At 37.3% G+C, this 16479-nt stretch overlaps 1 protein-coding gene across 2 annotated transcripts; it reads right to left on the bottom strand.

Moving 5' to 3' along the window:
• Positions 1–87: 87 nt before the first annotated feature.
• Positions 88–10203, bottom strand: LOC145779926 (selenoprotein N-like). Of its 2 annotated transcripts, none has more exons than XM_082591607.1 (12): positions 9961–10203; positions 9644–9761; positions 9344–9498; positions 6652–6839; positions 6272–6424; positions 5696–5833; positions 4981–5142; positions 4095–4215; positions 3217–3398; positions 2585–2720; positions 1268–1335; positions 88–791 (listed from the first exon to the last, which is right to left on the bottom strand). In XM_082591607.1, exons 1-12 carry the CDS (start codon positions 10063–10065, stop codon positions 716–718), a joined length of 1602 nt encoding a protein of 533 aa, XP_082447733.1. In that variant the 5' UTR covers positions 10066–10203; the 3' UTR covers positions 88–715. The 2 variants fall into 2 exon arrangements, with proteins under 2 accessions (XP_082447733.1, XP_082447734.1); XM_082591608.1 differs by having other exon boundaries at positions 4981–5139.
• Positions 10204–16479: the final 6276 nt, after the last annotated feature.

Here is a 16479-nt window from a genome sequence, read left to right as displayed (position 1 = left end):
ACGATTTGAGCCACTCCAAACTAGTGTACCAAGACAAAGGTTGTTAAGCGGTGGTCGGTGCACTCTCCCTCGGACACGTTTCTAGACGCTGACGAATATTAAAAATCTTGCTATTTTATTACGGCCATAGCGATTAATATTCTTCAAGTTTCATTTACGAAATGGCTTCAGATTAAACTCGGAAGCCGTTCTGGGCATCTCCTTATGAACGGCCCCGTCATGGACAAGCCAAGAACGAAGATTAACTAAAAGAACATTACATTTGTCGCGATCCCAGGTTGCAAAATTGGTCTTTGGTACAACGTTTGCAGACGTTAATTCAATACAATGTAGAAAAAGATCAATTTTGCTCGCTGGGTAAGCACAAAGTTTAACACTAGGGAATACGAAAATTTCTTTTAGTGATAAAAAATAGCACAAAATACACTTCACGTGTGATTATAAAAATTTAAAATACTGAGTCACTTGCGATGGTAAAGAAATATAAAAACGTTAAATCAATGCAATATGTAGAAAATAAAACATTGTTGCAAAGTGACAACATATTTTTGGGGGAAACGGGATGAAATCAAAAAGTAGCCTACAATAAGCTTTGCCACATTTTAATGATTATGACGGTACATTGATTAAAGCACAAAATAGTTTCAAAATCAATAAAGGTAAGAAACTGCATTGAAGGCACAGAGTATAAAAAAGCAGTGGTCGACGACAAAAGCTAGTGCAGATATTGCTTCGATTGTTCAATCGCCTTTTCAAGGAACTCGTGGTAGGATTGTGCTCCAGGAACCTGCCTAGAAAATATAATATTCTCATTTTCAAAGGTCCGACAATACCTTTGCCGATCTTTGCATAAGAAATATCTGAGGTAAAATCGTCTTTGAACAAGAGAACTTTGTTCTTAGTCATTAAAGTGCCTGTCACAGTATAAGAAGTATTTTTACCACAACTAGCCGAGGAAAACCTTCATCTGCTACTTCTTCTTCAACTGAAATTAATAATGTACCGGTAGGCTACATTATGCACTTCGTCCACATAATAGGCAACATCGTTCATCTGTCACTACCCCAAATAGAGTCATCAAAATCCATTCTTACAAGTCTCAATCTGCTTCATATCCTTGCTTTTAATATTAATTCACCTTCTGCATGTGTTACATCAATATAAAAAAAGAATTACCCTAGGTGGGTTAGTCCAAACAAACAACGCGCTACAAATATAATAGCTACCACAAAATATTAAATACACGACTATGAACAATTGAACATACCACTTTTCATTCGGTGTTGTTAGTGTGTCTGCATCAGCCAGCCAATCGTTGGCGTTCAGAGATGAAATCTGTGAAAGCAAATTATTCAGGTGTCGTTGCGAATCTCTAAATGTAAAACTATTTTGATAATTAGGCCGCCGTGTTAGCGATCTTTAGGAAGCAGCCATTTAACTAAGTCAGATACAGTCATGTGATTCACCTAGCGTCCCAGCTGGTGACTGTTGGGCCTTCAAAACCAGCTTGCTTGACGTATCCGAGCTTCATGCCCGTTAGTTGAAGATTTATATTGTGAACGGGAAGGCAAGGAAGCCTTCGTGTCCACCTTCAGGCTTGCCGTTATGTATTTTCCTGTCAAAAACACAGCCGCATGCTCTTGAGCGGTGACAAACCGGCGACCTTTCGATTGCCGTTCCAACCGACATGCCAACCAAGTGATACCCTTCTTGTTATTTCATTTTAATATTACTACCTGTTTCTGCCAATGTATTAAACATGACTTTTGTTTTGTTCATTTGAAGACCAACCTTTTGCTTTTCATCTTAAGTTCTTTTAGGCTAGCATTGTTTGAAGTTAATTATTTCAGCAAGTTAAGGTACAATCGGCATATAAAGCAAAATACATGTTGTCAATCTCAGCCACAGACTTGGACAACTAGATAATTCTAGTGGTCTAATTCGATAAATTAGAGCGAAATGTCGGTAATTCTAATCTAATTCGGTAAAAACTTGTTTGCCCTAATTGTAGTTCTTAACCAATCTCCAGTTTTGCTAAAAATTTTAGTTTGTCCAACAGTATTTTTTGGCAAATGGAAGGATACTGCGCTCTTATCAACGTTATACAAAGAAAATGCAATAAAACAATTAAGATCAAAGTGTCATTCCATCCCTTGAGCAGCAAATCATGAAAACTTCGATTAATTCATCAATTCTCTGACGTTACAATGTATATTATGACGTAAGTGGTTTTGGCGCTGTGATGGTGGAATGACATTTTGATTCCGAGTTGCTACATTGGCGTTTTTATCCAACTAAAAAAAGATATGTGACCAGTGCGTCCAACTAATTCTAATCTAGTTTAAATTCTACTCTAATTTGTGAAAACTTAAGTAGCTCTAATTCTAATCCTAGTCTAATTTGTAAAAGCTTAAATTACTCTAATTATAATCTAATTTCGAAAGACTACAAAAATTCTAGTTGTCCAAGTCTGCTCAGTCATAGTATGTCGTCTGACCGATGACCTTATTCTGGGTCGTGACCTAAAGGTTAAAACGATACATCAGACAAAGTTTGTTGGATAACTGCAGGAGCAACATCTTACCACAGTTCCATTAGGCAAAGACACCATCATCTGAACAGGAAAGTGGTAGGCGCTGAATGTCAGGTTGGCCAACTTTTGAAGCTTTGCATCTTTATCCATAGCAACAGCTTCAAGATCGAGCGCTAATGACCAAGAACTACAAAGAAACGCAATTTTTTTATTTGTATATTCTCTCTTCATGCTTCATTGGACCAATGGTGGAGAATACACATTATTATCAACAGTTCACGATATGGTAATACTAATAGTGATCGGAATCTTTATGTCCATGGTTTCCAACCTTTGTTGTCAGGCATTCTTTTCAACAATTTGAGTCTACAAGTTCCTAAGCTTCAACGAAAGAATCCAAGTAAAACGTTTGCAAAACTGAACGTGAATCTAATAATTTTAGTGTTTGAAGTCTTGGTATGTTTTCCTAAAATCAATATATTGATAGATCTCCAAAGATTCGTAGACCACAGATTGGAATCACTGTTGTGTGCAATTAGCATCATTAGACGTTGAAGCAACGTAAAAAGAGAAATCGTTGTTCATTGAAGTAAAACACAACCGACTGTATAAAGCTGCTGTTCACGACTGCGTTTCGTCCACTTTAAGATGAGAAACAAACCGACAAAATAATTTTTGTTTACCTGACAAATCTTTGCTGAAGCAAGGCAATGACGGGCGGACTCTCTAGAGCTGTTTCCCTTAGAGTCCGCCCGGAACCTCAGCAGGACTGGTCGTCTAGCGCCCCCCAAAGGACGACCTGGTGCACAAGTTTTTGTTCGGCTGATGCGCGCTCAAATACGCCACCAAACGGAAGATATTCTACCTACAAAAAGTACTGATTTGTTTTCTTCTTTCAGGTGTTTGCAATCCTTACACAAAAAAATTACTTAATAAAATTTAAACTGTCACAGCACTCTTTGTATTTTAAGTTGCAATCTCCAAATTTAAAGTGCTAGAAAAAAGAGAATTTTCGTTATCTGGTTCATAGCTTCACAACAAACCAACAGGAAGTGACGTTTTGCTATAAGTAAAGTATAAGACCATAGACCAACTGGCAAGGGCAAATGGAGTAAGATGGTATGGACATGTGATAAGGAGGGAGGAAGGAAGTTTTCTTAGAAAGGCACTAGATCTAAAGGTGGATGGAAAGAGGAAACGCGGTCGTCCAAGAAGAACGTGGAAACAACAAGTGAAGGATGAATTAAAAAAAGTCGGACTGAAGGAGGAAGATGCAAGGGACAGGGTGAAATGGAGAAAAGGGATTAAAACACTTGCTGCGCGGAAACAATCGGCCACCCCCACTAGTGGGGAACAAACCGACGATGGATTATGATGATGATAAGTATAATAAAAAAGTTTAACAAGTTTGAAACCAACATTGGTTTTTCATTTTTTATTTAAAGCAAAACCAGAATTTACAAAAATGTCAATAAATCATGGGTTAATTTTAATGACATGCTCATGAAGTTCATATTGTAATGCAATATTGCTTAGTAACCTTCCACAAATAATCGAGCACCTTTTTGAATGGATAAAACATAATTTCTATTTCTCGCTTCGCCTCCTTCTTAGAGATTTCTTCTGTCCAAACTATCTTGTCAAATTCCAAGGGTATGTCCCGGCCTTGTTGCCACAACTCTCTAAAAGCAACGTTGTTTTTGAGTAATATATATAATGATGCAACAAGCCAAAACAACAAAAACTAATTGAAAAGTAGTCTTTCCCCTTCGCGATTTTTTTGCATATGCAAGTCGATCTTCTTTGCAACTTGCGTGCACGAAGAGTGGATTGCTTACCAGCCGACATAAGCTGACATTTTTCATCGATAAACGTGTAACGGTGTTGAAACAATGTAAAAACGGCGGATCTTGCTCGCTGAACAAACTAGTTTTGTTTTGTAATTAGAAAATTGTATACGATTCCAGTTCATTAACCTATGATGACCAACTGACCATAGGTGGCGGAGTTTGGAAAAGAGCTAAATGTTCGCTATATGGAATAATTCTTGTACTGCTTTATTTTCGAGCCAAAATACTACAAAACGAGGAAAAAATACAGTCGGCACTATCATATTTGGAAAAAAATTACTGCAAATTACTCGAACTAAACAGATAACGACTGTTCAAATATCATGTAGCACTCTCAAGTGAATGGTAAGTGTCAGAACAATCAGACTGAAAAAAACGTCATTTTGACGGATGTGAAGAAAAGATACTGGGGCCTGGCCATGTATTTGTTCAGCCTGTGGAAAACATTCCGAGATTATTCGCCGCACGGTTACAAAAAGCGATACTGAAGAAAATCATTTGCAATTTGGCTAAAAAAAAACTGTGTCAAAAGAAATTTATTGAAGATATGTTCAGTTTTATTTGTAATTTATTCAAGGTAGCGTAGACATTTTTTACCTTCTATCAATCACAGTGCCACTGCCATCGTTTAACACTGCTGGACTTGATGGCAGAGGTTGCCTGATGCTTAACAGAGGAATATAGCCGATATCGACTTCCACTGAATTCTCATCATCATCTGTTTCCATCTCCCATTCCATGTCAACGTTCAACCTCCTGCTTCAATAAGAGGACAACGCACATGTGTTTGTGGTCTTTATACAGGCAAAGAAAAAAAACTACGCTATAGCGCATTACTATATCATTACAATTTGAAAAAATCGTAGTAATAACTAAGTAGTGTGATAGTAAAATTAATAATATGAATGGAACATTCTGGATAATAATCGATTCGATAAAGCGAATACTTTTCTAGCTTGGCGAAGAAATGGCCTAGCCAGATCGAAAAAATCAATAGATGGTTTAATCCCAACATTTCATCAGCAAATAAAGGTTTGACTTCAGTTTTAATGAAGCTAAAGTACTTTTAGCAGCATCTTTATCACACGATAAGATCTACTGCATCAAAACCTTGATAGGGTTATTGCAGTAACTTAGTAAGCGGCATATTCCCCAGACAGCAAAATTCATCATTTTTACATTGATTCAACGTCAACGCAGACGTTGAATCAATGTAAAAGTGACGGATTTTGCTGTCTGGGTCCGGAAAAGTTGCTGCATTTTTTTCAATAAAGACGTTAAACAAAATAACGTAAAAACTCGTTAGATGTACGCTTCTGTCGGCACACGTAGCAAAAACTCTCTGACGTGGCTTCCATCTCTCGCGATGACCAACCGCCCTTCAAACTGTGACGGTGTGAACCAGAACGGATGTCCAGGCCGATCGTTCAATTGGAATTCACAGTGAATGCTGAAAAATGATAAGTGGATGCAGTCAAGTGATGAAGAGAAAGATGTGGATTTAATCATTTGGATCTCCTGGCTCTAATGAAAGCGAAAAAGTCATTTTTTTCCATCAGGAGCCCTTTTTCAACAATTTAAAGTACTCAGTGGATAATGGCGAGCAAGGTTTTTGTAACACTTCATGTAGTGGAATCTGGATAGTGACATCCAGCAATTTGATGTGTGCAATTATGGACTTTCCGCCTACTTTGCATAGTTTGTTTACGCTTTTTAAAAACAAGATGAACTTCATACATTACCCCTCAACGTTTCTACAACTCAACTTTATGTCAGTTTAGTAAAGTAGGAGCATCAAGCTGATGGCTATTTAGCGAAACGTTGTTCACTCAAAGAATTAAGTTAAGAATATGTCATCTGCGTCTGAAAAGAATAAAATTCTCCAAACCGAAATTGTATGTCAAGATAGACTTTGTTTCGTGCTCTCACAGCAGCAATGCCTCCTTGAGGTGAGAATCTCGTCATCACAAAAGGACGGGGGTGAAGCATGGAAAGGATTTTAAGAAAAACCTTTTCAACGTTGGAAGATGGAGAAGGTGGTCTAAAAAAACGCAAAAATACATTATCATTGGCATTTCCGGTGAAAAACTGTTATTGACAACCGTCCTTAACATTAGCTACTGACCGATTCAACACTGTTATAACGGCCTTCCATAAAAAAATAAAATTCAAAGTGTTTTGGTTCCTTAAAAGGCTGAGCATCTAAGTTAGCGCTACAATACGCCAATGCGTCATAAATTCACAAAGTTTTCATTCAAATTAACCAACCTGTACAAATTGCTTGAGTTAGGGGCATCAACAAAGTTTGACTCCGAAAAAATCCAGTATGGATTACCTAATTGATGTAACTTGTTGGGCGGCAAGAAGACAGAAAACTGTTTTGCAAGCATTTCCAGCTTAGGTTGATAGACTTTCCTCCACGAAAGTAATCCAGAAAATTCACGAGAGTATGTAAACTAAAACAATAAAATTGATCTCCTAAATATTTTGTTTTAACAAGAAAAATTGTAATAAAAAAAATACGATAACGAAACTCAAAGTGAAATAAAGACCAAAAAATTACTGTGAAGATAATTTAAAAGGATGCAACATTCTAGCTCGGCTGCCTTGGCACCAGACAGTTGACCGTGGCCGACCTGTCGAGAGATATCTCACTTTAAGTTACTTTCACCTCATGGTCTATTTGGCAAAAATTTTATTTCATCCATTGACCATTACTTACCTGATGCAAAAATTTTTGTTCGCGGTGTTGAAGTCTTATCACAATTATTTTTACTAGACACTTGTCACGACGCAAAATTTATTCAATATTTGAAACAAGAAATCATCATCATCATCATTTTCAGCCTGTGAGAGCCCACTGCAGAGCGTAAGCCTTCCCCTTTTCATGCCAATTTACATGATTATGTGCTAGTTGGTACCAATTGGTTGTATTGGTTGTATTGCATTGTTTGTCAATGTCGTCCCTCCATCTTACTTTTGGTTTTCCTTTCTTTCTTTTGGTTTCTCGTGGTGTCCATGTTGTTAATTTTTTAGTCCATCTATTGTCCTGATATCTTGCTATATGACCTGCCCATGACCATTTTAGTTTCTTGATTGTGCTCAATATATCTCGTAATTTCGTTTGATTTCTGATCCATTCGGCAGTCTTTTTGTCTCGCCATGTTAAACCCATCATGATTCGTTCATGTGCTCTCTGCATAGTTCTTAGTTTAAGTGTTAATTTCTTTGTAAGGTTCCAAGTTTCTGCACCATATGTAGCGGTTGGAAGGATGCATTGATCGTAGACTTGTTTCTTGAGAGAAAGAGGCAGTTTTGACTTAAATATCGAACTTGCTCTTCCGAAGGCTTGCCATCCAAGTGATATTCTTCTTTTGATTTCATCTTCTTTATTGGAGTTGGTTGTAATTTTTTGGCCAAGATATATATAGTGATCAACTTTTTCGATAGTCGCTCCGTCCAAAAGAATATTGCTGTCGGTGTCTGCCAATTTGTTAAACATAACTTTCGTTTTGTTAAAGTTCATATGAAGGCCAATCTTTTTGCTTTCTGTATTGAGTTCACTTAGCATTGTTTGTAGTTGTTTAGGTTGCTCAGATATAAGGATAATGTCATCAGCAAAACGTAAATGATTTATGTATTCACCATCAATTTTGATTCCTTTTTCTTCCCAGTTAAGTTGCTTAAAAATTTCTTCTAAGGTTGCTGTAAAAAGTTTTGGAGATATTGTGTCACCTTGACGTACTCCTTTTTGAATCTGAAATGGTTCAGAGTCTTTGTGCAGCCGAATTATAGATGTATTTTCCGCGTAAATGTTTTTGAGAAGTTGAGTGTATGATTGGTCAATTCCCTGTTTTTCCAGTGCTGAAATGACAGCTGATGTTTCAACAGAGTCAAACGCTTTTTTATAATCTATTAGTCCAAGGCGGAGTGGGATGTTATATTCGTTTGTTTTTTCAATTAATTGGTTGATAGTATGCGGGTGGTCCATGGTTGAAAACCCTTTCCTAAAACCTGCTTGAAATACATGAAATACATGCTACAAACAGACAAAAAAGCTAACCTAAAAAAAGTAAGATGCTGCCAGCACATAATACTATTATAAATTTTACATATCAAATGAAGATACTTTTTGAAAATGAACAGACAGAGACAGCAACACCTCAATACAGTAAAATTAAAACATAGATTTTCAGTAAAATGTCTCATACCAGGTTAGCTACATCAGAAGGCCATGATCCCGATTTAAAGGTGTTGGAAAAAAGTTGAATATGGCATGCAGCAAGACAGACAACATTTACTGTTTATACTTAATTGCAATCTCGAGTGCTGCATGGTGCATACAGCGAACATTTTTTTGTCCGATTAAATTAAGCTTTATAGAGCAAGAAATCGTTAACTCTGCCATACGAATAAATGCTTCACCAGGTCTATTGCAAATTTGTTGTTGTTTTTGACAAAAATAAAATTGCTTTGCATTGCATACACAGAAGATTTTCACTAAATGAAACCTAATCCAATGCCAGCATAAAACAATATATAGGACTTCAGTGATAAAACAGTGAGAAAAACATATGAATGAAAAGTAATGAGAAATCAATCTAGCCCGCTGCAGTGGCATGAATGCAATCATCATGAATGCAATCTTTATCATTCTTCTTCTTCGTCACTCCAAAGGTAAAGGGGCTCTGCCTTTTTACCACCCCTTGAGCAGAGGCAGTGACCTAAGCTAAATGTTAGGTTAGGTTTCGTAATTCAACTTAACATTGTAATTATTAGGCTTTCGATACATGCAAAATTAAAAAAAAAAACAGTTGTATTAAAAAATATGCAGGGCTGAAATTTTGCAGAAATATTATTGCATGAAAATACAATAACAATATGTATGTACAACTTATTAAACCATATCATATATAATATAATATTTTTTTTGGTAAGATTATACAAAGTCATTACTTACATGAGGCAAACCAAATGATGAATCTTTTTTAGTCTGACTCATTGTCAACAATTCTAGTGGTTTCATTTTCGCTTCTAGTCTAACAACTTCATCAATTTCTGGATTATATTCTACATCGCCATCATCTGTAGTCGTTTCACCATGACCTTGCATAGCTACACCCAACAAAACAATTTGAGTTGAATTAGAGTTAGAAATATACCGTATGCTAAAAAGTGGATAATATTACATAAAAGACTTGATGAAGACAATAAAGTCATGTACATGCTCAATCTTAGTGCACAAATATAACATACTCACAAAGTATAAGTTTAGATAAGCGAAAAAACTCTTCAGGATCAATAGACATATCACTGTTTTCATCGTACTTTTTAAACAAGGCTATTCCATTTTTTCCAAGCTTTTGTATTGCAGCAACCTATAATGTAATGATGCAGTGTGTCGTAAGTGTGATAGCATAGCAAATACATCAAAAATAGCCTAAAGTAAAGTAGAAATGTTTGACATTCAAATAACCCTGAAAAACATTCAAACAAAATTTTCACATTTTCCCAGTAGCCTACCACACGTATTTAGTTACAAAAATAATGCTGAAAGTAAACACATTATCCACTTACCATATTTTGATCTTTTGCTGGTTGCATCAAATAGATCTGAATTACGTAGCCAGTTAAAAATGCCAAAAAAATCATAGTAAAAACATGAAAGCTGTAGGTGTCCATTTCCAACAACTTTCTATCAGAAACCTTGTGTGTTCCCAACCAACAATGAGAATAACTAACCAATACCGTAACTACCCATAATTTCTGTGTAGTAGCCTATATATGAATGGCTGCAAAGTACTGGTAATATATGCAAATAAAAGAACTGCCAGTCCTCGACGTCAAACAAGATTTTCTCTACACCCTCTCTCATTGCAATTGTTCTCAAAGACCTGCAAATTTCCTAAAAAGGTGGTGGCATTCCTTACACTTCTCTGCACAATTGCACTGCAGCAGCAACACTGGGCCAACACATTATTTTCAAGCACCAATCATCTTGTTCTTCAAGGCCAGAAAAAGATTGGAAAAGGGGAATATTGCCTACAGAAAAACACTATTAAATTTAGTCTCAAAATCAAGCCCAAAAATTAAAAAAAGGCGCAGTGGCTATTCTTACCATATTATATATTGTGAAAATACATACACTATTGCCTCAAAAGTGATGCAACCTAGTTCGTACCCTGAACAGTTCGTACCCTCAGTTCGTACCCTGAAAAGATCGAGAGAAAAAATTAAAAAAGCGGAAGTCGCTGATCGCAGTTTCTGCAAACATTTAAAAATTTTCCCGCTGAAAAGATCGAGAGAAAGATAGCACAAAGCCGAAGTCGCTGATCGCAGTTTCCGCTAACCGTAACCCTAACGCTAACCCTCGCTGATCGCAGTTTCTGCAAACATTTTTCTGCACTTTCCGCTAACCCTAACTCTAACCATAGACTAATCTATGCTCTAACCCTCGCTGATCACAGTTTTCGCAAACATTTTTCCGTAGTTTCCGCTAACCATTACCCTAACCTTAGAGTAATCTATAGAGCTCGACCGATATCACTTTTTCAGGCCGATACCGATATTTATGCAATTTTTAGGCCGATACCGATATATATCGGCCGATATATATCAGCTACGAAAAATTTGTTACCAACAAAGTTATTAAGCAACAAACCAGTCCAAGAAAGTTTATGCATTAGTTGCTGTAATGGAAAAATCATTCTTAACACTAATCACAAAAAAACACCAAACAAAAAAGATAACAACCCAGGCCTCGAAATTCGTTTTTGCTGACGGCGGACAAACGAGTCCGGTCTGAATTCTTCGCCATTTAAGAGCTGTGCCTTAAGAGCATTTAAGAGCTGTGGTTTGGAAGGCTTTTTAAAATTTCGGCGAAGGCTTTCATCAGACCAACGACGTGCGCTAGGAGAGTCAAAGCGCCGTGTAGCTGCAATACGCCGCATAACTGATAAACTTCCACCGAACGAGGTCATGTGGCTTCTTGCGTCACAATGCTCTGGGCACGGGTCGGAAAACTTCTACAATATAACGCTACTATTTTCTTCTGTGCAAAGTTTCACTAGGCTTTTTTATTTTTGCAACTTCTACAATGACGCTACTATTTTCTTCTGTGCAAAGTTTCACTAGGCTTTTTTCTTTGGGTTTATTTTTGCATGTCATGTGAGCGAAAGTTAATTTTCCCTGGGCATTTTCTTTCTTACTGTAATACCAAAACTTGACAAATTTTGCTGCATCTTGCTGTGATAGCCTACTCGCATGATCTAATTTTGTAACGAATCTTGCCTTATCAATATCATTCGGAGATCAAAGCCAGACATTGTGACCTAAGACTTGAACTAAGTTGCGCGTGGTTAGTGTAGAAGTAGGCTACATCGGTACTCCCATCGATTCTTTGTGAAAAATTCACCTTTGTTACACTGATTCAATGTCATCAATCGTTGAAGCAACGTAAAACTCGAAAGTTTTCCTGCTTGAATGGAAGCTAAGGGATACAGTATTAACATTTTCTAGATGCGCACACTAGAATGGGCGGGAAATCATTCTCGCAACAATTGTTCGTGCTATGCAAGCACGTTTGAGCAACTTGTGTTTCTTCTAAAGGCATGTAGCCTATGGCTGGTTCTGAGTTTGCTTTTGCTGGCCGATGTTTATCGGCGGAAAATAGCCGATACAATATATCGGCTACACCTGATATCGGCGGATATATGGCAAAACTAGTAATGCTGAGGATTAACCCGAAGCAGCCAAGATGGTGGAGCACTGTAGATCAGGACTGGCCGACCTACTACAGTAACCTCTTGGCCACATATAGCCTACCTCGATGAAAAGTTTAAATGAAAAAATAAAGATAAACAGCGTGAAGGGGCCTAGTCCTCAAAGGAAGGTTCCTCGCTCGGTCCGAATTCTGATGGTTTGCAGGTCAGACCGGACCGTCAAAAAGCTACTGAAAACCAACAACAGAAGCAAAATATTCGAAAACAATGGAAGAAGAAAACGTTTAAGATTGCAACATGGAACGTCCGAACATTGTATCAGAAAGGAAAATTAGACAGCATCATAAAAGCCCCGATGGCTCAATTGGTTAGCGCGTGACTTCTGGAACGAAGAAACTTCAAGATCAAGCGGCGCTGGTTCGACTCTCGGGGTGTGCGCTTGAGCAACACACATTAAGGATTGCTCTCCATTCAGCGGCATCAAATGGATGGAATAATTCCCCGACAACAACACTTCAACAATCGGAAACTTCACTCTGCCAATCTCGTTGACCGGGCCTGCGTCAGTGATTCAAAGCCTCCACAAGTAGGCTATGCGAAACTGCCAGGATTAAGCTCTGCAAGAAGCTTTCCCAGTCCGAGGATAAAGATTCAATCAATCAAACAAAATGAAAAGAATGGATATCAAAATCTTAGGCATATCAGAGATGAGGTGGAATAACAGCGGACGAATAAATAAAGATGGCTACACAATTATGTATTCTGGAAACAATAAGCACTCAAGGGGAGTAGGAGTTATAATTAATCTTGAATTTGCAAACAATATTATGGGATTCTGTGCGGTTTCTGACAGAATTTTGATGGTTAGAATAAAAAATGTACATCAAAATCTCTGTAGGCCTATAATACAAGTTTATGCGCCAACTTCAGATTCTACAGATGAAGAGATCACTTGTTTCTACAATGATATGAATGAAGTCTTGAAAGAATGTAAACATAGTGAGTTGGAAATAATTATGGAAGACTTTAATGCGAAAGTCGGCAAAATCGATATCAATCAAAAGTGTAGGCTATAGGAAAATTCGGACTCGGTCAACAAAATGAGAGGGGGGACAACTTTGATTGAATGGTGCCAAGAAAATAAATTATGTAGGCTATAACAAACACTTGCTTCGAAAAACATCCCAGGAAATTTTGGACATGGAAAAGCCCAAATGACCAAACACGTACGGTAATTAAATTGACTACGTCATCGTACCACAGAAATTTAGAACATCGATTTTAGATATAAATGCATTCCCATCGGCAGACTGCGATAGTGATCACAATCCTGTTGTTGCAAAATTCAGATTAAAGACTACAAAAACCAAAGAGAAAGAAAAGAACTATTCACTTCAACTGGAACACATGTAGAGAAGACAAAAACCATTAAAGAAAAATTCCAACAAGCTTTCACAATGCAAATGACAAGTAGTAGCCTAATACCGAAAACAAAACTGAAACGACGACCATGGAAGAACATTTTACCATTATCAAAGATTCGATTAATAAAACAAATGAAATAGTTCCTAAAATGAAATACCAACGACATAAAAACTGGATGACAGAAGAAATCTTAGAGATGATGGAAGAAAGAAGACAAAAGAAACACAATAAAAGTGCATAGGCCACCAAAAGTTGAACAAGCAAATATAGAAAGTATGTAACAAAGCCTGTGTAAAATACTTGAATGACGAGTGCACATCAATCGAAAAATTGTATAATCTTAGTCCAAGAGAAACACATCAAAGAATCAAGACGTTAACTGCAAAGCACAATTCTACGTCAAAGTCAGGATTTTCGAAGAGTAAAACAGGTGAAATACTAATGAAAGAAAATAAAATACAAAAAAGGTGACAGGAGTAGCCTATTTATCTGATTTATATGACGATCCAGATCGAACTGTAAAACCTTTCAAATTCAGTGAACCATTGTCAGAACCAAATATTCTAAAAAGTGAAATCGAACATGCCATAAATCAAACTAAATTGAATAAGGCTGTGGGACCAGATGAGATCAGTACTGAGATGCTAAACACACTGGAACATGTAACCACCGAACAATCAGCTTGACATCACATATTACAAAAATTTTACTGTGCCTTATCATGAACCGAATCAAGAACAAAATCAACTATGAAATTGTTGAAGAACAGTAGGCCTATGGTCTCATGCCAGACCGCGGCATAAGAAATGCTGTATTTGTATTAAAAAATATCACTCAAAGATCAATTGAAATGAAGAAAAATCTGTACATCGCTTTCATTGATTATAAGAAAGCTTTCTACCGAGTAAAACATACCAAATTACTGGAGATGCTAGATAACATTGGAATTGACGATAAGGATCTACGTATTATTCAAAACCGTTACGGTACTTTGATCAAATTGCAGCAATAAAGATCAATAACAACATCAGCGATCGGATATCAATCAAGAGAGGCGTTAGACAGGGATGCGTGCTTTCTCCAAGCCTTTTTTCATTATACAGTGAGATCATCCTCCGATGTCTTGATGATGAAGCTGGCGTAAATGTTGGGGGAACTAACTTTAATAACCTGAGGTATGCTGATGACACTGTCTTGGTGGCTGATTCGGAAGCAAAACTACAAAATTTGTTGAACAAAATAAATGAAAGAAGTAAAGAATTTGGAATGGAAATGAATGAAAAGAAAACGGAAACGATGGTAATTACAAAGAAAAAAGAAAGTGAAATTCCAATCTGTCAAATTAAAATGAATGGAACAATAAACTAGGACGCCAAAGATGATAAGGAGTTCAATATACGTATTGCTCAAGCAAAAGCCTCTTTCCAGCAAATGAAAACAATATTATGCAACAAGAACATATCTTTCGCAACCAGATTCAGAGTATTGAAGTGTTACATTTATCCAATTTTAAATATAATTCACAAACCTGGACAATTACCAAATCAATTAATAAAAGAATAAATGGGTTTGAAATGTGGGCATTCCGAAAATGCAGAGAATTTCCTGGACTGACAGAAAAAGCAACCAAAATGTTTTGAATCAAGTCAAACAAACAAAGAATCTACAGTACTAAAAAATATCAAAGAAAATCAACTTCAATTTTTAGGACACGTGCTGCGAAAAGGAAAGTTAGAACATCTCTCTCTCTCACAGGCAAAATTGAAGGGAAGCGTGCTCAAGGCAGACAAAGATTAACCTACTTAAACCAACAAACCGACAAAACTAACACCAACATACACCAAATACACAAAGCAAACAACAGAGAATCTTGGAAACTTTTGATGCAAGAGGCAGTCAATGCTTGGAATCAAGTGCGACAATAAAAGAAGAATATGCAAGTGATTACTTCAATCTAGAGTAAACGATGCAACATCTCCTCAAATGCCCTGTTCTAAAAGCAAGATGCTCTGCACAGGATTTAGCCGAGTTCAACGATAGAGCTTGCGTGATGCTCTGGGCTGCGGCTGACGGCCGTGTGGCACACGATGAAGAAGATTTCATCCGAAGTGAATGATCATAAGATTAATTACGAGGATACTAAATAACATCCAAGTCGGGCCTATCTGTTTGATTGATGCAATACGTCAGCATAAAATAAAACAAATTGGAAATATGCAACGGTTGAGTATGGGACCTCAGCGGAGTAATTGAAAATGAGAAATACATGTCGGTTTGTAGAGAACATTTCTGAGAGCAAACTTCCTGTGGATTCTAATGTAAAACTATAACCAACTATGTGTGTATGTGGTTCGTGCATCTTTGGAAAGTATGTTTGGAAAGCAGTGGTAATCCTGGCCGCCAGATTCATGTGTTTCCTCTGCCGAGTTGTCAAAGAAAAAGTGAATAAACATTTTATTTGAAACGTTGGTTTAAAATTTTTTTGGATTATGAACTACCAGGGGGGTAGGGTAGGGGGTCACCGATCACTTAAATTGCGCAATACCAATACTGTATATTATGTAGCCTACTTAAAACTTTTCTGTTTTGAAAACTCGAATGCAAGACCAGAAATAGTAGTGACATTCAGGGCCGGATTTAGCTGATGGGGGCCCGGGGCAATTTTAGATCGGGGAGCCTTCGTGCAAAAACACCTCTACGTCTACAGTAGCATTAATCCTGCACTGCACAATCTTTTGCAGAAACTTCGAAGGCTGAAAGAAAAAAATAGCACAAAATCACATTTTTTCCACGTAGGGGGGCCCTTCAAAAGTCGGGGGGCCCGGGGCACCTGCACCCTCTGCCCTCCCTAAATCCGGGCCTGGTGACATCCCAAGAATAGGCTACGTCACTAGTGAAGTTGGTATTTTTCAAAAGATTGTGACCAACAAGTATTTACAAACGCATTTAT

Source organism: Aplidium turbinatum, chromosome 11 (genome assembly GCF_918807975.1).
Source record: "Aplidium turbinatum chromosome 11, kaAplTurb1.1, whole genome shotgun sequence".
NCBI classification, from domain to species: domain Eukaryota; kingdom Metazoa; phylum Chordata; class Ascidiacea; order Aplousobranchia; family Polyclinidae; genus Aplidium; species Aplidium turbinatum.
The sequence above is the reverse complement of the archived record's forward strand: the minus strand, read 5'-3'. Positions and strand labels throughout refer to the sequence as shown.